The sequence below is a fragment of the Eschrichtius robustus genome, chromosome 13 (genome assembly GCF_028021215.1).
Source record: "Eschrichtius robustus isolate mEscRob2 chromosome 13, mEscRob2.pri, whole genome shotgun sequence".
Taxonomy (NCBI): Eukaryota; Metazoa; Chordata; class Mammalia; order Artiodactyla; family Eschrichtiidae; genus Eschrichtius; species Eschrichtius robustus.
The window spans coordinates 96,373,256-96,396,267 of record NC_090836.1 but is presented as its reverse complement, the minus strand read 5'-3'; the positions used below and the strand labels follow the sequence as shown (position 1 = coordinate 96,396,267).

At 44.6% G+C, this 23,012-nt stretch overlaps 1 protein-coding gene across 1 annotated transcript; it reads right to left on the bottom strand.

Moving 5' to 3' along the window:
• Positions 1 to 1,756: 1,756 nt before the first annotated feature.
• Positions 1,757 to 22,406, bottom strand: EIF3L (eukaryotic translation initiation factor 3 subunit L). The gene is made up of 13 exons (XM_068560139.1): positions 22,317 to 22,406; positions 21,722 to 21,770; positions 20,622 to 20,832; positions 19,453 to 19,532; positions 16,620 to 16,681; positions 13,537 to 13,606; positions 13,267 to 13,340; positions 10,181 to 10,352; positions 8,298 to 8,452; positions 7,353 to 7,523; positions 6,040 to 6,537; positions 3,181 to 3,261; positions 1,757 to 1,978 (listed from the first exon to the last, which is right to left on the bottom strand). Exons 1-13 carry the CDS (start codon positions 22,347 to 22,349, stop codon positions 1,940 to 1,942), a joined length of 1,695 nt encoding a protein of 564 aa, XP_068416240.1. The 5' UTR covers positions 22,350 to 22,406; the 3' UTR covers positions 1,757 to 1,939.
• Between the last annotated feature and the right edge of the window lie 606 nt (positions 22,407 to 23,012).

Here is a 23,012-nt window from a genome sequence, read left to right as displayed (position 1 = left end):
ATGAATTCCAAGCATGGGGGAGAAATAAATAACTGAGCATCTCATTTATTCCTCACGGTTGCCCAGTAAGGCAGATTCTACTATCCTTGTTTACACGCAAGGAACAGGGCTCCTGCAAGCAGGAGCTTCCACCCCAAGAGCCATATTGGTGTCCACCCGAGTGACAGGTGACACCCCAGATAACGAGGAAGCCAGTTCACTCAGCTCCAGCCACTGCCATCCCCATGCCAAGCCCCTGGAGCAGGCCCAGCTCTGCCTGGCCGCAGGCTCTAGGGACTCTCAGGTGTGCCCAGAGGTCACACAGTAAATTAGTGAGACAATTCAGACTTGAATCTAGGTGTCATGCCTTCAAGCCAGCGGCTCTTTCCATGTTCTCAAGCTCCCTTATAACCAGAGAACTCAAAAGGAACCAGCACAAAGCCTAGCTTGAGGGTCACAGCATCCCTGTCACTGGGTGGGGGGCAGCAGCCTCATCAGCTACGCCCGCCCAAGTTCCAGGAAATACCCTCTTGCTTTGGAGCTAATGTAGACCATGCAGCGAGGCACGCGGGATCTTACTTCCCAGACCAGGGATGGAACCCGTGCCCCCTGCAGTAGAAGCGCGGAGTCCTAACCACTGGACCACCAGGGAAGTCCCGACCATGCAGATTTTGATGGGGTATTTATTGCTGTTTCACCTCTTGCTGCCAGTCTTTGGGTAGGGCTTTCTGAAGTAAAACCACAAGTTTGAGAAACCAAAGACCTGCCTTCACTACCTACTACTTTGGCCTTGGACAAGCTATTTAATTACTCTGAGCCTCACTTTCCTCATCAATAAAACCATGATTCCACATCTACCCGTCTCCAGAGTGAGATAATGCATAAACAGTGTGCAGACCATTCTGAGGGCCTTACTCCTGAATATAAAGTTTCTACAGCTCCAGGAACATGTGATCTTTGATGGGTAGGTTGTGTGAGTTACCTGAGACAACCAGTTACAGTAAAGTTTGTAATTATTATAGATCAGTATGATCTGTGCTTTGTTAGAAAAGATTAGAAATTGGCTCTGATAACAGTGTGGGCTGCTAGGTTTTGGGATGCAGAAGATGCCATCTCAAAGAAATACCCAAGATGGCAGATCCCATATGGCTGTTTAAGGGAGGGATGGCAGAGAGAGGGAAGAACAGACACCACTCAGCTGTGACTGGCCGTGAAGGTTCCGGCAGACAAGCAGTAGCTCCGAACCTCACTGAGGGTGGGAGAGGCTGCCCACGACATAAACCGAAGTTTTCAGTGTGAAAAATCAGGAGACCTGGGCAGCATAAGACAGTAGGGTCTGGAGCCAACTCTTTGCTTTTTTTTTTATAACTACGTGACCTCAATCAAGTCACTTAACTCCCCAAGTCTGTTTCCTCATCAGTGAAATGGGGATCCTAGTAAACCCGAGCTGTGAAGTACAGGCAGTGTATATGGATTCCTTTCAACACAGTCCTGGCAGTAGGTGTTCAGTAGTTCCTTCCTGAAACCCAGCACTTCCACGAACATGCACGCAAATTATGGCAGGTCATTAATGCTCACAGGATTCTTGTGAGATGCAGATAAGATACTGAATATGAAAATGTCCTATATACTGTATAATGCTTTATGAATCCAGGGATTAAATAATTCAAACACCAATAACGAATGCATCAGGAGAAAGTATCTCATGACAAATGGGAAATTACACATTGTTGCCCTTGTCCACAGATGCTCCCCAACAATAATGAGATGACAAATCTGACTCTAAAGAAGAGCCTTTATTGAGACCTATTTAAAAGATTTCACCCCCTGATTTAAATAAACTTCAACTCAGTTGACTGGCCGATGGTTGAGCTAGGTAAAGGCTTCATGGTGGCAAAAACACTCCCCACCTATGATGACATCAAAATAGGTCCCTGAGTAGTGTCAAGTATGAATATACTCAGGGTCTCTGTCCCATCTTCTTCAGGGTTCGATTAAGCTGGAAGAGAAAGAAAAGCAAAGTCAGATATGGCTTTTTTTTTTTTTAATTTATTTGTTTGTTTGTTTGTTTTTGGCTGTGTTGGGTCTTCATTGCTGCACGCGGGCTTTCTCTAGTTGTGGTGAGCAGGGGCTACTCTTCGTTGCGGCGCGCAGGCTTCTCATTGCAGTGGCTTCTCTTGTTGCAGAGCACGGGCTCTAGGCACGCAGGCTTCAGTACTCGTGGCACGTGGGCTCAGTAGTTGTGGCTTGCGGGCTCTTGAGCGCAGGTTCAGTAGTTGTGGCGCACGGGCTTAGCTACTCTGCGGCATGTGGGATTTTCCTGGGCCACGGCTCGAACCCGTGTCCCTTGCATTGGCAGGCAGATTCTTAACCACTGTGCCACCAGGGAAGCCCAGTCAGATATGGCTTTTTCACCAAACCTTTTCCTACAGTGTGCACGATCGCCAGGCCAGGCCGCCCCTCTGACATGAGCATGAGTTGTCTACTATCATGTGTAAATGCACGGTTAGGTCCTCCACCTGACATTCTTATGGTGTCACACAATTCATGCAGCTTGTTCTATCTGCCCTTCACACTCAACAAACACACATCCCATGCTGCTCTGCCCATTTTATAGACAGGAAAGGGACTCAGGGTGGCTAGACTTGCCAGAGCTGTATTATTATCCTGCAGGAGGAGTCTGGTAGCATGGACCACAGCACAGCAGTGACCTCTGCTGGGGGACTCAAAGCACCAAGACGCAGTGGCTCTAGCTATGGCCACAAAAAGTGACCCACAAGACCTCTCCAAGGGCAGGATGTGGAATGCACCAAGTCTGTCAGAACAGAGCTTCATGGTCTCAGCCTGCAGAAACTGGCCAGACCTGTCTAAGTCAGAGAGTAACTGCCAAATGGTGAGGGATGCGTAAGAGCAGGCAGTGAACCCACCCATATTAGGAAATACCAGGGAGGGAGAAGAGAGCTGGCCACCCGCAGCGGGAGATCTTGGAAAGAGATGCTCCAGAGAAGGCTGACACAGCAACTCCCACAGGCCCAACCCCACTCCCCAAACCCCAAGCAGCCGGCCAGTCTAGCTCAGAAACTTAAAGGGCCAATTTCAGGCTTTCTTGAAAACAGAAATGAGAAATAAAAAATTTGTAACTCCCCACCCAGTTCCTAACCTCTGTCCCCAGCTCACATACCACTCTCTCAGACCTCTCACCTCTTCAAATTTGTGAATCTGCCGGATGAAGAAATCCCCATAGCGCCTGGCCACCTTGGTGTCTGCGATGTGGATCATGTCCTATGAGAAAAGCAGACAGACAGGAGCAGTGAGGGAGAGCCACTTGCGGACCTGCACACAGCAGTGATGCTAAGTGCCAGATAAACCCCTGTGGAAGAGCATTACCAGTCAGTAGCAACTCTTTCTTCTTAGATGGCTGATTTTTATTTTCTTCTTGGTAATTCATTTATTTTATTTTCTAGTCTTTTTAACAAACATGTATCTTTTGGCAGTAGTAACATTTAAAATAGCACTTTATCCTTATACACTGTTTATGAGTATAAAGTTGCAAATTAGTCTAGATTTTAAATTGGTTTTTAGCTCAAAATATTTTGTTGAGCACCATTTTACTTGTAAATTATGACATAATCTAGGTTAAGACCCAAGAACTTTCTGAATCTCTTTGATAGGATTTTTTCAAGTCAAGGATGAAAAAAATAAAAAAAAATAGAAAGTATTTTGCCAAAGACAAACCTGAACCAGTAAGGAACAATAATAAAAACATGCAATTAAAAACATTTTCATATAGGAAATTTAAATCATATTAATTTAACCTGAATATAACAGCAAAATTTTATTTGTAATAACCAAGTTGCTAAATCTTGGGAGAAGTGTTTTATTAAAGACCATCCAGATGGTTGGGACCAGTTCAGCTGGGTCACTAAAAGGGATGGAGGGATGGAGCAAATGACTGATATTGCCAAAGAACGTGTACATGTCAGGCATTGGGAATAAATTCAAAAAGGACTTTAGCTAGCTGATGTGATACTGCACGGGACAGACAGTTCTGATATTTAAAAAAATCACTTAAAAACAACACTGAAAAACTTCCACTACAGACATGTTTCTGCTTTTGGTGAGTCTGTTCATGGCAGGGACAGCCAAGTTCTGCCAAACACGAAGCCTTCAAAAAGCCATGAAGTCTAAAATGAGAGGATCTGGTTTAGCAAGATGAGCTTTCAAAAACAAACTACCCAAACTGGGCAAGCAATCCCACAACTAGGTATATATACCCAAAAGAATACTGTTCACACAAAACTTGTACACAAAAATTCACAGCAGCATTATCCATAACAGCCAAAAAGTGAAAACAGCTCAACTGTCCACGAACTAATGAACAGATAAACAAAGTGTGGTGTACCCAAACAGTGGAATATTATTTGGCCGTAAAAAGGAATAAAGTACTGATACCTGCTACAACCTGGACTAAACTTGAAAAGATGCTCAATAAAAGAAATCAAACGCAAAAAGCCACATATTTCATGATTCCATTTTTAGAAAATATCAAGAATAGACAAATCCACAGAGACAAAAGGAAGATCACTGATTTGCCAGGGATGGGGGGGGGGAAAGGAGGAATGGGGAATGCTGCTAATGGGCAGGGATTTCTTTTTGGGATGACGGAAATGCTGTGGAATTAGACAGCAGAGATGGTTGTACAACATGGTGAATACACTAATAATCATAGAATTATACACTTTAAAGTGGTGAAGTTTGTTATGCAAATTTTAACATTAAAAACTGTCAACCAAAAATAAATTTAAAAAATTAATTTTTATTGGAGTATAGTTGATTTACAATGTTGTGAAAAAAGAGTATTTAAATTAAATAAATAAAAAGTAGTTGTTAGCAATGGATAAACACAAACGTATGTATGGTATAGGTCTTGTGAGGTTGTTTGTCTCTTAGGGTTGTGTATCCCTAAGAGATGTTGTGTACATGTGTGTATTGTAGACCAACATCTTTCTGAAAGCAACCAAAAATGTAGGATATTTAAAAAAATTGCCTCATAGGCGTTTCCCTGGTGGTGCAGTGGTTAAAAATCCGCCTCCCAGTGCAGGGGACATGGGTTTGAGCCCTGGTCCGGGAAGATCCCACATGCCACGGAGCAACTAAGCCTGTGCGCCACAACAAAGAGCAGCCCCCACTCACCGCAACTAGAGGAAGCCTGCGCGCAGCAAGGAAGACCCAACACAGCCAAAAAAAACCAAAAACCAAAAAACCTAAAAAAACACCGTATGTGTACTGTTCAACAGCCAAAAACCACCCAAATGTCCACCAGTAGAAGAATGGAACCACCGTGGTCAGTAACTGCAGTAGAAGTTGGACCATCACACATCACAGAACAATAAGCATGACTGACCTACTGCTACATATGACAACGGTGGATGGTGATCCTGTCAAATATAATGTTGAGAAAAAGAAGCTGGACAGAAAATAGCACATACCGCATAATCCCATTATATCAAGTTCAAAGCCAGGCAGCACCAATCTAGGGTGGTACAAGTCAGGACAATGGCTTCCCACCCACTAAAGTACTTCCAGCAGTCTACTAAGCACCCTCCCCCCTTCTTCTCCAACCTCATCTCCCACCACAACCTCCTCTCAGGCCACTCCAGCTGCACCGCAGCTGTCTGGGCTCGCTCCTGCCTCAGGGCCTTTGTTCTAACTGCTCCCTCCACCTGGAATGCTCTTCCTCCAGATATCTGCTTGCTAATTTCCACACCTCCTTCAAGTCTTAGCTTCAGTTTCACTTTCTCAACAAAGTCTACCCTGAGCACCTTAATACTGCAGCCTGTGCCTTCCACCACCATTACCCCAACTTACTCCACGTGGCAACGTGGCACGTGGCAACTTCCAAACTACTACATACTTTGCTTAACTGTAAAGCTTTTTGTCTATTTTTTAAACACTAGAATACCACAAGGGCAAAAATCCTTGTTGATTTTGTTCAATGATGTGTCCCAGATGCCCAGAACAGTGGGTGCCTTGAGAACCTAGCCCAAGCGGCAGTCATACCTTATCGATGTAGAAGTCGACCTCAGAGGCTGACTGAAATTCGCCATCGAGGGCAGAGATGCCACTGGTCCACACCAGGTTCTTCATTTTGTGTTTGAAGACAAGAAGCTGGATTCGGAACTCCTGCTCAGTGAGGTCCAGGAAGCCGGCCAGCTTGGCCACAGGCATGGTGGTGTAGAGCTTGAGGAAGCTGCGGATGGTTGAGAGTTGGGCCTGCTGCTGCACCTCATCAGAAAACACCTTCAGCTGCTGTAAGAAGGGCTCCTTGTGGTAATTGGGGTGTACGTTGTCATAGTTGGGCACTACAGGTGACAGGAATTTGGGGCAGGAGTAGCTGAAAAGCTCCTCGTAGACCTGTGGGTCACCTTTCTGCATGCGTAGCATCTTGTCCCCATATTTCTCCCGCAGCTGGAGGTGAATGCTCTCATCGATACGCATGGGGTACATGGTGAGGGCGATGGCCAGCAGGGCGTGCATCTGCTCATTCTGCTTGTTAATCTGGGGGTCGGGGGAGAGATCGGTGCAGGGTCAAGTGAATGGATTTTCTGAGGTCCCCAACATCCTCCCAAGTACACTCTGTACAGACCTTCTGACTTCTCCCTTTGTCTTACACCCTTCAGTTAACTTTCCCAATGTCTCCTCCAATCCTCCCTCTAGCTCTACGGAACTTCTGGCCTAGTTCCAGGTCCTGTGTAGTTGTTTCCTGGATTCTTTACTGGTACCTCTGTCTCGGTCTCACCAGTCCGACCAACACATCACTGGCAGGTCAATCGTTCCACACCAATTATGATCAATTCACCCAGAAATCTTTGATGGCACTTAATGCCTCCAGAATAAAGATAAATACTTTAGCTGGGCAGTGAAGGTTATCCCAGACTCTAATACCCCAATCTGGCTGTTCTCCTGCCTTCTAGCCAAAATGATTTATTGTGCTACTACATGACCATACTTCCAAGTCTCAACACCTTTGCTCTGCTTAGAAACCTGCTCCCAATTCTATGCATGTTTTGAATCCACCCTCCTCCAGGCAAACTGCTTGAGGGCAGTACCCACATCTAACTGATTTTAAACACCCACAGCCCAGTGAACACTCTAGGCACTGCTGGGGAATAAAAGTGAAACAAAAGATACTGTCCTTATCATCAGGGTGTTAATGATCTGAAGTAATAGGTGTAACGAAGAAAACACTTAGAGTAGGCTAGCCGTTAAAAAAATCATCCTATTGAAAAAGCATATAAAATAGCAAAATTTCGGAAGGCGTTTACGCAAAAACTGTTGGCATAGGTGTGTCAGCTGGTCAGAGGCCTCCTTACCATCTCATATTTGTACGTGGTCCTCTGGAACATGCTCTTGGTCCTCTGGATGTAAAGAAGGATGTTGGCAAAGACCCGGATAGCATCCTGGTATCGACGCATCATCAAATACGCAAAACCGACATAATAGTATGTGGTAACCTGGCACTCGGGCACACGAGAATACATGCTCTGTGGAAGGAGGCAGAAGCAGCATCCATGAATCTCAAGACCAATTCATCCCAGGTAGGATCTGACAGTTTCTGGGGCCTAGTGTCAGCTGAGGTGGAAGCACTGAGAGCTCCCTGCAGAGGCCCTGAACTACCCAGAGGAATCCTGGCTCTGAAGTCATAGGCTCTGAGTGCAGATCATACCACTTACTGATTATGTGACCTGAGGACTCCATTCTCTTGGCTGTAACGGAAAAGGACTGGACCAGGTAACCCTAAAATTTCTTTCAGCTCTAAAATCATCTACACCTCACTTTCACATTCTTTCCTGCTTTCTACTCCTTGCTTTTCCAAATAAGCCCTATAAGAGAAAGGACAGATAAGATACACACACGTCAAACAAAAACGTACCAAGTTTCTGTGGCCAGGAAAACCACCACTGCTAACGTATCATTACCTGTGCCACCTTAGAACTAAGTAAGTCTTTCATTAATTCTTCAGTGAAAGTTGAAAGTAAAAATCTGCCAGCATCAGTCTGGTTTGAAAATAGAATCCAAAGACTGCTGAATATTTTAAGTGTTGTTAAGCACCAAAGAGAAACCACCTGGTCCAGGTTCAGATTTTCCCTGCAGTGGTTTTCCCAGTTCTTGTCTCAATTTTCCACTGACCTGGGGAGGAATCCTCTTTTATTCTCTGTGAAATCTGTGCTAATAATAGATCAGAGTCTCTCTTGAAGCAGACAGACAGACTTTCTGGCTCTGGGAAGGTGGGCCTGAGGAAACAGGGAATGAATTACCTTCTTGTTCAGTTCGATGTTCTCCAGCACCTTGATGGCCTGGTAGTAATCCCCCAATAGGGAGTGCAGACGCAGAAGCCCCACCAGGCTGAAGTAGCCAAGCATCTTGTAGAGGGAGTGCCGTCCATACTCCCCAGCCACACTCTCAGGGTCACCTGAGAGAGACACATAGACACTGTGAGCACTTCAGCAGAGGCAGTGGAAGGAGGGCAAGCCTGACCCTTGAAGTTTACCCTCAGTAAACTCTTCATCTACTGCCAGTCTCTAAAGCTTCCTGCAATAGGGAATAACTGCCTTCGAAGGAATACCAAGAAATCATGCCTGGCCTTATGCTAAGCTTACATTTCTAAGTCACCTAAGAGGTGTGGCAGGCCCCCCCAACCATACACACCTGAGAATATGAGAGGACCCCTCTCATCAATAAGAGTTACTCAGCAAGGCCCCTCCTTTCAGGAAGTCCATGAGATCAAAGCTATCTTCCTAATAACACTATTTAGGTGTGTTCCTATTTATCTTCCTAAAATACTATTTGCCTTTCTCACTGAGTTGACATTTGCACTGATGGTGCAAAAACAATGCGGGTAAAACTACGGACAACTTAGCATCAGTCGGGTAGTGGCACCAAACTCTACTGTCATCACTGTATTCTTTACCACCACTCACCTGCAATAAAAGAACCAGTCACTTTCTTTTCCCCACAAAACCCCATTTTTACTTGAAAAAATAACTGATACACAGACTATGAATAGAGACATGGGTATTTTCTCAAAAATGAGTGCAGTGAGCCTGTTAAGATGTCAATGAAAACAACTGGCAGTGTTGGCTGCCAATGAAAACTTGAGCTTTTAAGTAAAAATTAGAATTTCATAAAACTTCTATCTGCCACTATGAACTCAACAGCTCCCCAATGAAGACCTATCCGATAAGGTTGATGGTCAAAGTAACAGATGTGGTTTCAAAAAACTGTATAATTGGGACTTCCCTAGTGGTCCAGTGGGTAAGACTCCGAGCTCCCAACGCAGGGGGCCCAGGTTCGATCCCCGGTCGGGGAACTAGATCCTGCATGCATGCCGCAATTAAGAGTTTGCATGCCACAACTAAGACCTGGCACAGCCAAAATAAATAAATAATTAAAACAACAACAACAACAACAACAAACCCCAAAAAACTGTACAATAAAATGTGTCAACTTTCAGAAAATCTTGATAGCTCAATGAGTCAGTATTTTACAAAATCATGCATGGGTAAAAAAATTCATGCAAGCTGCAGGATAAACCAATGAACTTTAATGTAACAAAGTATAAGTTCACTGATAAGGCTTCAGATTCCACACTGCAACTAACCTGTATGAAACTACCCCCTGTCAATATCTGATGCAGAACCAGAGAAGAGCCAGGCTACCTGTAAAGGCTATTAAGTTTCTCTTCCCTGTCCCAATTAAATCTCTGTGTGAGGCCAGATTTCCCTCAGATACTTCAACAAACAGCATATTGTCACAGACTGAGTGAAGAAGCAGGAGACTCCAGCTCTCTTCTATGAAGCCAGGTTTGCAAAAACACCACTCTTCTCACTGTAACAAGATCTGTATATAGATAAACCTTGTGATTCTTAATCTTTTAAGACTGTAAAGTGGTCCTCACACCAAAAAGTTTGAGAAGTGCTTATCTAAACAAAGGCCCTGGAGAGGCAGTAGAAGTGTTTACATATGCAGCTCTCAGGAAGTGCTTGTTCAGTCTGTCGGCCAACAGACTGCCAAACCCAGCAGCCCCCAGATCAGCCCTCGGCTCCTGTTCACACCCAAATACCAAAGAGGAGCAGCCCATCGCTCCTCCGCACTACCCGCAGCCTCTACTCATGACGCACAGATGGCAGGCAGCACTCACCTCCACTTGTGTACACCTCTAGCTGTCGGTTGATGTTGGACTTGTCTACTAGGGAGTGAAGGACATTGAGGACACTGTGAACATTCCAGATTTTGGGATTGGAACGAAGGAAGTCGATCTCCTCCTCTGACTTCTTGGCAGTCTTACAGCGGTACTGACTAAACGACTGAAACTGTTGAGGAAAAAGGGAAACGTGCAGCAGTGGCGTTAACGCCAAAGGGACAGCACAAGCACACAACACGCTACTGCTACCACTTCTCCGGCTACACCAGTCTGTGCACTACTACTGGTTCTTTCAAAGCCATCTTTGATTAAGCTGTGGATTTGTTCATTACTATGTTACTTATTCCACAGCTAAGTAAAAAGCTCTAAAATGAGAAGTAATTTGTGGAAAAAAACATTCAATTTGGAGTCAAACATAGTCTAAAGTTACTTAACGTCTCTGGGCATTACAGTGCCGTCAGCCTGGCCACCAGAATCAGGTGGCTTACAACAGATCTACTCATACATGGTAGAGACGGGGCAGGTACCTGCATGTGTGTGTCTTCCCTTCCAGAGGTGACCATCAGTTCACCTGTGACAGGAACCCAGTCTGAGTCACCCCTGTCCCAACCACAGAGCCTGGCCAAGTGCAAGGCACACATAGGGTACATACCACAGCTATTTGTTTGGGGCAGGGGCTCTATCTGGGACCAGCACTGGGCTGGCTCCATCTGTCACCCAGAGACTAGCACAGGAGACCTAGTTACTGTCAGAATTAAAAGCTCCCTGGTTGATTTCTGGTGCACACACAGGTTTGGAAACCAGGGACCTAGAATCTAGGTTCTAGATGACCTAAGATTACTTTTCAACTCCAAAATATTATCTTCCTCCAAGAGTGCAGGAGAAAACGTTTCCAAATTTACAATAAACAAATAGTATCGGGGCTTCCCTGGTGGCGCAGTGGTTAAGAATCCACCTGCCAACGCAGAGGACACAGGTTCGATCCCTTGCCTGGGAAGATCCCACATGCTGCGGAGCAACTAAGCCCATGCGCCACAACTACTGAGCCCGTGCTCCACAAAGAGAAGCCACCGCAATGAGAAGCCCACGCACCGCAACAAAGAGTAGCACCCGCTCGCCACAACTAGAGAAAGCCCACACGCAGCAACAAAGACCCAACACAGCCAAAAATAAAAATAAATTTATAAAAAAAACAAAACAAAGAATAGTATCCAGAATATAGAAGGAATTCTCATAAGCCAAAAAGAACAAGATCATCCAACAGAAAAATGGGCAAAGGATACTGATGATCACTTCGAAGAAAAACAGGATTGGTCAATTAGCAGGGAAAATGTTCCATCTCTTCAGAGAAATGTAAATTAAAATGATTACCATTTCTTTCCTATCAAACTGACAAAAATTAGATCGATACCACCCGGTACAGAAAACTTGCTCTCAAATGCTGCTGGTAGTAGTATAATTTGACACAGCCTTTTAGGAGGGCAGTAATTACTATTTATTAAAATCCAAAGTGACAAAATGTTCTATATCTTAATTGTGGTGGTGTATACATTTGTCTAATCTCATCAACGGTACACTTAAAATTGGTACACTTTATTGCATGCAAATTGTGACTCTACATATCTGACTTAAAAAAAATTTTTAAAGCAAATATCCTTCAGACAACAACTCTACTTATAATCATCCCTAGAAATAGACTTTATCTGTAACACATACACCAGAAGAGTGGTACACCATGTACGTGGCACAAAAGAACAAGGCAGGTCTCTATATGATGACTATCTTTCCAGACAGTAATTGATGCCTCTGCAAAGGCAAGGAAGAAAGACATTTTCACTTTATCTGCAGTTAAAAAAAAAAAAATCTCAACAATAGCAACACATTCATATATTACTGCATCAATACAAATAAATGAAAGACTGGTGGGGAATACGGAGCAAAAAAAAAAAAAAATTTTTTTTTTTAAATTTTAAAGAAGACAAAAAACAACAAGAATAAAGAAGAGGGCGGTAGGGAAGAGCCCCTCACCCCATGCAGTTTAACTGGTGTTTTCTTCTTAAGCGGCTTACAGTGCTCTCACTTTTCACAAAGACCGGCTGGAGGAATCACACCTGGCCCACACTGGCCAGTCTTTGTTAGAAGCAAGAGCACTTAAACCCCTTAAGAGAACACCAGTTAAGCCCAGGGAATTAAGATTATCTTAAGACGGATGAAGAACCTTAGCACAGATGATCCTCCCTGACTTGCTGCTGGCCAACAGGACAGCCAATCTAAAATTATGCCAAATAACAAGCCAAGGAGCCAGAGAGGGCAAACAAGGCCAGTGTGGTTTGTGGCCTTCACTGCACAAAGGCACTGAAGCCTGTCTTGAGCAGGAAGCCTCTTTCTCAAAGAGCCCTAGGAAGGTTTCCTCAGCTCACCAATCACAACTTATCAGCACTCTGTACTCAAAGTCTCTTTGATCCATGGGGCTCAAATAACTGCTTTATTAGGAAACTGATTTCTCCTGAAATACCTAGTAAGAACTGTGCCATCCCTGTAAAACATGGAAAAGATGTTTGTCCAAAATCAATTATTTTATGTTTTTTAGCAACAGCACTCTGAGATAGGTAATTTTTCCCTTTTGATAAAAATGTTCCTTCATTCTGATCCAACACATACTCACATCACCACCACCACAATCAAGATATAGAATCTTTCTCCTGTAGGCGAGGAAAGTGAGGCTCAGGAGCTAAAGTAACACGTCATCACTACAGAGCCACCAGGTGGCAGCCCCCAGACAAGTACCCACTCCTAGCTGACTCCAAAGCCTGGAAACCTGTGTTCTTCCCGCCAGACCACCTCTCAAGGTCAGTTAAGAACGTGGTGAATGTCAGGAGCTCAGTTCTCCAGACTTCTGAGTTCAGAATGGAGCTCTTAGACCTCACTGATGCAAAAAACCACAACATAGAGGCCACTTCCACAGGGTATTTCACACTACCCTAGGGTGGCTATATACCATGATCTTTTTAACACAAACAATGGTAACAGCTGCTCCTTGTCTGGACCAGTTATTTCAAATTAGGCCAAGGCTGACCAGATACCTGGTAGATGAACTCATCGATGATATCCCAGAGCCACTGGTTGGGCAGTTCAAGGGGAGCAGGACCATCAGCATCTGGGAAGAGACCACAGAAGAGTCAGACTCCATCAATGACTATGCCCATTCTGTAAGGCTGCAGAATGCATTCTGTAATTTCTCTCTTAAAAGGACTATGAACCACAAGACTTCCCCCTCTTCCCACCTGCACATTAAAATCCTGCTAAAAAGAGCTGAAGGCCAATACGAGGTCTCATCATAACCTCAGACTCACTGAGAATGTAGTTGAAGAGATTGCAGTAGTTGTAATAGGATTCAAACCTCTGCTCCAAGGAGGGTCCCCCCTGTAAAGAAAGCAGAGAAAGGAGGACACATTTAATCTAAATGCGTTCTACTCATGGCCTGCCACTGACAACTGAAAACAATTACAGCTGATCCTTGAAAACACAGGGGTTAGGGGCACCAACCCTCCAGAGTCAAAAATCTGTGTATAATGTATCGTTGACCCTCCACATCTGCAGATTTAACCAATGGTGGATCCTATAATACTATAAATACTTATTGAAAATATCTGCAAATAAGTGGACCCGCATAGCGCCAACCCGTGTTGTTCAAGGGTCAACTATACATGAGAATTGACGTCGGCTCTCCCCTTCTTAGCATGTAAGAGCACTCAAGTGACAGGGAAGATAGTTAAGTGCTACAGCAGTTCAAAGGAGCACTGAATACCTGACGCCAATGGTCAAGTTTTATGCCAAAAACTTTAACTGACCATTAAAGATCAGGCATATAGATCTGGCAAGGCAGAGGAGTGAGGGGAAGGTGTTTCAGGAAAAACAGGACTAATGAAGGCAAAGAAGTAAAATCGTGGTGCTTGAAGGTTAGGGAGTAAGGCAGACAATGCTACACTGGGCTACACTGGGCCAGAAATGCAGAGGTCTTACAGTGGCAAACAAGAATTAAGCCGGGGGTCAGCAAATCCACCATCACCTGTTTTTGTAAATAAGAACCTTAACCGGAACACAGCCGTGTGTACTCACTGTCCATGGCTGCTACAAAGCTGAACAGATTTGACAGAGACCATTACAGCCCTCAAAGCCTAGAATACTCTCTATCTTGCCCTGTACATAGCAGGCTGCTGACCCCTGATCTAGACTTCATGTGGCTGGCAACTTAGAACCACTGAAGATTTCTGAGCTGGGGAACAACATGATGTATGGTGTATTTTGTGATGGAATAGAAAGAACACTGCCTTGGAGTCTTAGCCCCTGAAAAATGAGATTATGAAGTGAAAGTGCCTAATATAGTAAATGCTCTTTCAATGAAAACCTCCCCCTCCAACTCCCCCCCCCATCATGTACGTGAAACTGCCCCATCTGGTACCTAGTGAAGAGATCATGGGGTCAACAAACTTCTGCTGAATCTTCATCTACAGACCAGAGGAAAGATCAGAGGTGGCAACCAGCCATACTATGGGTTCTGATGCCACGTTCTGCCGAAAGCCATGTTATACAGGCTGGCTAGATTCCCAGCCCAGCCTGCAAAGTACCTGAGCCATAGCATCAATGATAGGAGAGAATCTTTACTTTCTATCAAATGAGGTAGTCAGAGAGCTCACTGGGATGCCAGAAAAACATGGCCCCCCGCATTACTTCGGCAACAAGAACTCCTTCACCTACCACCACTGATGGTGGGGGGCTCCTGGGCCAAGGCCAGAGCTCTTGTCAGGTCAAGTCATCCTCAAGGGGATAAGAGTGAGTGTGAGAAGCTGGGAACTCTTTAGATGGAAATACCCTAAGGAGACTGTGGTGGCAGTTTCTTTCATTTACACAGGCACATATATGCTCCAACAATTAACGTGTCAACGTGGGGGATCAGACACTGGATTAGAGCAGCAAACAAGACAAAGTCCGTGCCCTGGTGGAGTTTACCCTCTAGTGGGGGAAGCAAACAAAACCCAAATAAATAAGACAATGTCAGAGAGTGATATGTGCTCTGAAGTGTCACACAGTATGGCTAGGAGCCAAGGGAAGGAGGGAAAGATGCAGGAAATGAGACTGGCAAGGAAGTCAGGGGCCAGGTCAAGCAGGACCATGACTAAGACTTGGGATTTTATTCTAAGTATGAATGGGAAGTCATGGTAGGATTGTGAGGAAGGGGGTGACTTGATGAGACTATGTTTCAAAAGGATCACCATGGTTACTAGGTTGAGAATAAACTTAAGCGGGCAAGAGTGGAAACTGACACCAGGTGAGCAGTTATGCAGTCATTCAGGCAAGAGATAATAATGCCTTGAACTAGGGTAGGTATGTGTATTTTTTAAAGATACAATGCTGTATGCATACCTAACAGACTACAGTACAGTGTAGCATAACTTTTTTTTTTTTAAAGATTTATTATTTATTTAAAAATAAATTTTTGGCCGTGTCGGGTCTTAGTTGTGGCACACAGGCTTAGCTGCCCCGCGGCATGTGGGATCTTAGTTCCCCAACCAGGGATCGAACCTGCATTCCCTGAATTGTAAGGTGGATTCCTTACTGCTGGACCACCAGGCAAGTCCCTAGCATAACTTTTATATGCACTTGGGAACCAAAAAATTCATGGGACTGGCTTTATTGCAATATGCACTTTACTGCAGTGGTCTGGAACCAAACCTGCAATACCTCCAAGGTATGCCTGTAAACAGTGTAGGTGGTATTTTAAGAGACTTAGGGCACTCTAAAATTTAGAAATCAGGAAGAAAAGAATCCAGCAAGTGCCCAAAGTTGGAAGAGTCTGGTAGAAAGAACAATGATGTCACAATAAGACAGGCCTAGCTTCAAAGAGTTTTGCCATTTACTAGCTGCACAAATTTGAGAAAAAGCAACCTCTCTGCACCTCAGTTTGCCTACTTTGCAGGATCACCATGGGGATTAGAGACATGCAGACGCATGCCAAGTGCCTCGAATTGTGCCCGGCACACAGCGACAGTTGTATGTATTTCTCAGAGGGCAGGAGGCTCAGTGGCAATGCACTGAAGGGAAAAAGCAAGGGCACTCCAAGCGGAGGCATCCGAAGGTACCTGGGACACACTTTTAGGATGACGTCCTGCAACCCAGTGCATGTGGTAAGTGTCCAGTCAAGAACTGTGGGGATAAAGAAATTAAAAAGGATGGACAGGCTATGCAGTGGTACCATTTGCCTGAAACAGACACCCAGCTTTCTGGGTTCAATCATTCCCTCCATCCTTTCTTAAAAGAAAGCTCAGAAAACACGCCAACCACTCTTGGACACTGAACCAATATAAACTAGCAATTGTTTTCCAGGGATAAAAATGGCATAGAGTTTAAAAACTGCCAGCAACGTTTAGATACTCACACTGACTTTGGCATATATGTGCCTGTAGTATAATTCTTTGTACAGAATCAGAAAGACAGCATCTGAAAGAGATGGCAGAGGGGTGCTTTAGTAATCCACCAAACAACTGGGGTCTTCTGGCAGTTTTAGCCCTTGGTGGGAAGTAAAGTGGTAAATGTGATTTCAGAAACCTAACAACATCAGAATTCTAACACTTACACCCCAAGAATACATACAACGAGAAAATTCATTTCCCATTTTATTCTTTCAACCTCATCTTAATCTCGTTCAGGCCCATTTCCCTTCACCATTTAGATATTTTTGCCATACAGTTGCTTAACCAGGACGTAAATACTAATGGCTCCATGGAAGGCGATATGACAGTATCAGAATTGCAAATACATGGGGATCTTTGACTTAGACATCCTATTTTAAGGAATTTATCCTATTGATATGATGCAACCATTAAAAAGAAAGAAGGTGGGGGGACTTCCCTGGTGGCACAGTGGTTAAGAATCCACCTGCCAATGCAGGGGACACGGGTTCGAGCCCTGGTCCGTGAAGATCCCACATGCCACGGAGCAACTAAGCCCGTGCGCCACAACTACTGAGCCTGCGCTCTAGAACCCGCGAGCCACAACTACTGAGCCTGAGTGCCACAACTACTGAAGCCCGTGTGCCTAGAGCAGATGCTCTGCAACAAGAGAAGCCACTGCCATGAGAAGCCCGCGCACCGCACCGAAGAGCAGCCCTCTCTCGCCGCAACTAGAGAAAGCCCACGCGCAGCAACGAAGACCCGACGCAGCCAAAAATAAATTAATTAATTAAAAAAAAAGCGGGGGGAGTTCTTTGGATATCAATGTCATGCAGAAGTTAACATACAGGTCTGAGACTATTATCCTTAGAAAGGCCTGCTGGTAAAGTTGGTCCTTGCTTGGTATCTGGGAACCTAGATTTCAGGAGGGTTTCCCAACCAATCTCATAAGGGTGGTCTGCTATCCCTAAACTGTTTGTGCAAACAACATGGTTTATACTGAACACCTGCTTTCCTTCTGGGAGTCTGGAATTTCAGTACATGCTAGGCAGAGGATGTGCCTACACGACCAGCCCCCAATAAAATGCCTGGACATTGAGTCTGTAATGATCTGCTCTGGTAGCTCCATAGAAAGCCCCACAGCTGTCGGACTGAGTCTTGTGAATCCTCCTAGCAAATAATCAAACCTGGGGGTGGTCTTGGGAATCCTGGAGCTGCAGAATACTCTCCAAAAATATAATAAATTTTAAAAATGGAAAAAAAGAAGCATCTATTTAGTCTTTGTAAAAAAGGAACAAGTTATTCCTAATTGCTTATATATGCATAGAGTATCAGAGGAAGGATAAACAAGAAAATGGTGAACACTAGATGGCTCCAGAGAGAAAAACGGACAACTTGGGATAGAAATGGGAGGGGGATTTTTATACCAAATCTTTTATACTTTGAGTCCTGTGAATCCTTACCTGTTTAAAAACATGTATTACAGGACTCCTATTGTGCTCAACATACACAATATTATATTCTTTATAGGCAAAATATTAAACAGCATAACGTCTGAGCAACACGGAAACACATTTAAGAGTGAGTTCTAACAAACGTATGGACACCAAGGGGGCAAAGTGGCGGGGGGGTGGTGGTGGTATGAACTGGGAGATTGGAACTGACATATATACACTAATATGTATAAAACAAATAACTAATAAGAAGCTGCTGTATAAAAAATAAATTAAGAGAAAAAAAAAAAGAGTGAGTTCTAGGACTTCCCTGGAGGTCCAGTGGTTTAGAGTCTGCACTCCCAATGCAGGGGGCACAGGTTCAATCCCTGGTCAGGGAACTAAGATCCTGCAGGCCACGCTGTGTGGCCAAAAAAAAAAGAAAAAAAAAAGAATGAATTCTAAACCTGAGTAACGATGATGATACTGTTTACTATTCAAAAAATGTTAGCTGTAACAAAAGAAGTGAAAGACTTGTACGTTAAAAAACTACAAAACACTGTTGAAAGAAATCAAACACCTAAATAAATGGAAAGACATCCCATGTCCATGGATTAGAGGACTTAATATTGTTAAATGGCAATACTCTCCCAAATTGATCTTCAGATCCAACATAATTTCTATCGAAATCCAAGCTGGCTTCTTTGCAGAAATTGACAAGCTGATCCTAAAATTCACATGGAAATTCAAGGGACTCAGAAGACCCAAAGCAATTTTGAAAAAGAACGACAAAGGTGGAGGACTTACACTTGCCAACGTCAAAACTTACTCCAAAGCTACAATCATTGAGACAGTGTGGTTGGTACAAGCATAAGGATAGACATAGATCAATGGAATCAAAGTGACAGTCCAGAAATAAACCTCCACATTTACATGATAAAAGATTTCGGGAAGTGTCAAGACAATTCAATGGAAAAAGAATGTTCTTTCTGAAAGCTGGTACTGTCTGGCTATCCACATGCAAAAGAATGAAGTTGGCTCTTCTTACTTCACACCATATATAAATGACACCACCAGAAAGTGAAACGTGAGAGGAGGCCAGAGAGCCCATTCTGGAGCAACTGTAATGACCCCAAAAATTACGGAGGGAAAAGGAAGCCAGTCAAGACAAAAATCCCAATTTCAGCTTTCACCACATGTGAAACACCTCTGTCCCCTCTTCATCTATTCAGCTTTCATTCAACAAGTTACTAAGGAATTTACTATGTACCAAACCCTGGGGAAATAAAATGGCGAGCAAAACAGACACAGATCGTCCTGAGCTTTCTAATGAGCCTCAGTCATAGGATCCCATCCAACACACAGGACACAAAACACTCACACCTACCGTTGCCAACCTGTGGAGCAATGGTTTCAGCCTCAGGCCAAGGTGTATTTTTGAAGAATCTTTCAGTCAACTTGGTCCAGCTAAAAATCAAGAAAAAATATTCTAGAACTCCAAAACAGGAAGGTTCTGAGAAGAGACAATCCTCATATTTTATAAACAAGTACCCAAGCTCCGAAAAGGGAAGAAGTCACGGAAACAGAGCCAGGGCCAGAGCCTCCAAGTCTACAACTTTCCTCAACCCAATTCTACACCCCAGACAATCTTTCTTAATAAGGTGAAACATTTCTTTTACATCAGCTGGGCACCTACCTACCAAGCTCTTCAGGATCATCTCCTGCCTCTGTATCATGAACTCTAGTCATATTTCACTGCTAACTGTTCCCTGACTTGAGAACTGCCTTTTAGACACCCCCATCCCCCTCCCTTAGCTTTCCACCTCCCCTTCCACTTCCTGGAGCACTGTGCCTCCTCCCCCTCTCCAAACATGGAAGCAAATCAGTCTGTTTGTTGCAGTCTGATGCCACAACAGCCCTGGAGCATCCAACGCAAACACTGCTGCCCAAGATGCTTCACAACCCTGTTTCCTTGATGAAGTCTTTCCTGACTATCCAACTCTGACTGACCTGTCTCATTTCTAACGCCCATTACATAAGGGCAGTCCTCTCAGAACCAGAAGCAACCCCTCAGAGCTCGGCTCACCCTGTTTTGTGTTGAAAAGTTGTCCAGCACAGTTCAGAAATTAGGTTCTGGTGACAGACTGGACAGGTTCAAAACTCAGCACATCCACTTAACTAGCTATGAGATTTATCCTTTCTGTGCTTTGTTTTCTCATCTATAAAATGAGGAAAACAACAGAACCTACTTCATGGGGTTACTGTGAAGGGTAAATCACTAAATACAGAAAAAGCACTCCGAACACTGCCTGATCTATAATGATCATACATATTATTGCTGTTATAATTATTGATAGTGATGGTATTATTTCAGGCCTTGTACAAGTTCTGGGCAATGAGTTCAACAAAATAACATGTCTCTAGCCCCCAAAGAATCACAGAAACCCCTCGGGCACTCTCTTCACAGAGAAATAAATAAACATCACCCCTTTTTAGAGACTGCATTACTAAGCCAGTCTCACCCAGTAAGTGATCATCTCAGCCAACGGCCCATACCTGTTCTCATAGATGTCCTGAATCTCATATACCTTCTGGTCAATGACATCGCTGGAGACACGACTGGCCTGTAGCTCATACACTTTCTGGTCAATTAAGTCCGAGACAGTTTTGTGGAAATACTGGATGAAATTTTTGATCACTTCAGGGATCACCTGATAGGTCTGCTGTTCATACTGACGTTCATAAGCCAGATCCTGCTTCGGATCTCCTAGAGATTAGATATAATAAATACTTCAAATCCACATATAGGACGTAACAAAAGGGCAAGGCCATTCCCAAACAAAACTCAAGTCTATAAAATCGGGTATAATTCCCTTTTAAACACTCAGAAATATGAATCCTCTCCACGTCACTCCCAATCCCCACGGGCCTGTTTCCTCAGAACATTTTTCCACTACTTATTTATTTATTTAAGTTATTTATTTGCTTATTGTTTCCCACACCAGAACCTAACGTCTATGAAAGCAAGAACCCTGTCTGTCTTGCACCCAGGTGTACTCTCAAGACCTGGAACAGTTATGGGGGGGGAACTGTGCGAAGGGCAGTAAGTAGTAGGCACTTAATATTTTTTGAATAAATGAATGACTGCCATTTTCTACCCATATGACTTGGTGCAAGTAACTAAACTTCCCTGTCCTCAAGTTTTCTCACCTGTAACGTTAATTTGTCTTTATAGCACTGCTGTAAGGGGTAAATGGAATACTTCACACCAAGTACCCAGAACAACACATGGCACTTACTAAGTGCTAAATCAAACCAAGTTACTGTAACAACTCAGGAAACATCAAAAACCTTCCAAAAAAGATTTCACTTGGACTTGGTTTCAATTACTTTAATTTTTCACAACAAGATTTTCTTCTTCAGCTAATAGCTTCAACAAGGAAACCACAGTCAGGACAGGAACCCTTCCCTTCTGAGACTTTGAGGTGGACCATGAATAAGGCCTGGTTTTATAGCTCTCCTGCTGAGAGCTAGTAACTGACTCTAAACCTGGACCATCAAGACCTAGTTTTAAGCAGGTGCCCGTCAGAGCTGCTCTGAGACATCCAAAAAGGTGCCAGTCCCTGGAAGCTGGCCAGGCAAACCTGTAGACTCACCTGTGTGCATATCATAGTCGCCCGAGTAAGCATAGGGATCGTAAGCAGCCTATAAACGAAAGAAACACAGACAAAGCAGTCACCAATTTGTGAATCCAAAATGCTCGTTCTAGGTTCTAAGGATACAAAGGTGACTAAGACACAGTCTCGTTCTTTGAGAAACTCAGACGCCTGTGAGAAAAGGGAGAATAAACAGACAATGACAATACCGCGTTACGGCTGCAATAAGGCAGAGCAAAGCACAAGAGGATGTGGGAATCTGCGGGGCTTGACAAGACTGAACCCAGACCATAAGAAATCAGAGTGCAGTTACAGACACACAGAGTCCTATAACTGGCCTCCGTTCCCGGACTTGGAAAAGGAGAGGACCAGGGGACCGGACACACGAGATGGGCGGGCCGAGACTGGCTGATCAGGAGCCGGGAGCTGCGGGTGGCAACGGCATGAGGAACGCGCCGGCGGGGAGGCCGGCTGGGCCTGGTCGCGGCCCGGGAGTGCTCCCGGAGAGGCCCGAACACCGCCTCCCCGCGGGGCACAGCATCCAAAGAGCCCTGCCCCTGTCGCGGAGCTCAGCACACACTCAAGACCAGATTACCTCAGACTCGTAATCGTCAGCAGGATACGACATGGCTGCGGCGCTCCCAGACCTAGCCCGGAAAGAACGGAAAAGGCGGGCTTCGCCTGCCTCTTGACGACGGAAGTCCAGCCCCTTCGAGGCTGCCGGGAAACCGGAAGCTCTTCCGGGGCCGCCGGAAATCTGAGGCAGCCATGTTTGGAAGGGCGAAAGCAAAAAACCCATACGTTATTCCTCCTTCTTCAAATAGAGGCTCTACAAGAAAGGTGATTCTATAATACTTGCAAAAATTTAGAAACAAACACGTGAAATATTTCGGCGTAATAAAGGATGGGCAAAGTAGTTGAAACAAGAAGTAATGCCACTCAAAAGATGGCTGACAGCTTCCTCGGCCGCCCTCTCGCGTGAATGGAAAATCGGATATGGGGGGGCCTGATCGTGGATTTAGCTGCAGGAGATTTGCCTGCGGCAAAAAAAAAAAGTCTTCAAACGTTCCGCCCTCAAAAGTCTAAACTTACTGGGTGTAAAAGTTGAGGCTTAGTCCAATACAGTGAAAGGGCATTGAGAAAAGGCGCCCGCCGACTTTGGACGTTAAGGTTGGAGCAGGCAAAGATGAAGCCAGCTGTGATGTGAGGAGCGAGTCGTGGGACCCACCCTCTTGTGCAACCTTGAGCGCTGTGGGTGGTGTTCGGAATCGGGCGTGGGGGTGGGTTGGGC

What these genes read in the sequence shown, in the direction of transcription:
- EIF3L (XM_068560139.1), bottom strand. Translation starts at nt 22,349, where the DNA reads ATGTCGTATCCTGCTGACGATTACGAGTCTGAG. An exon ending in CGACTATGATATGCACACAG is followed by an intron (nt 20,833 to 21,721) that starts GTGAGTCTACAG and finishes TCTAATCTCTAG; the next exon opens with GAGATCCGAAGCAGGATCTG. An exon ending in AGATTCACAAATTTGAAGAG is followed by an intron (nt 1,979 to 3,180) that starts GTGAGAGGTCTG and finishes TTTCTCTTCCAG; the next exon opens with CTTAATCGAACCCTGAAGAA.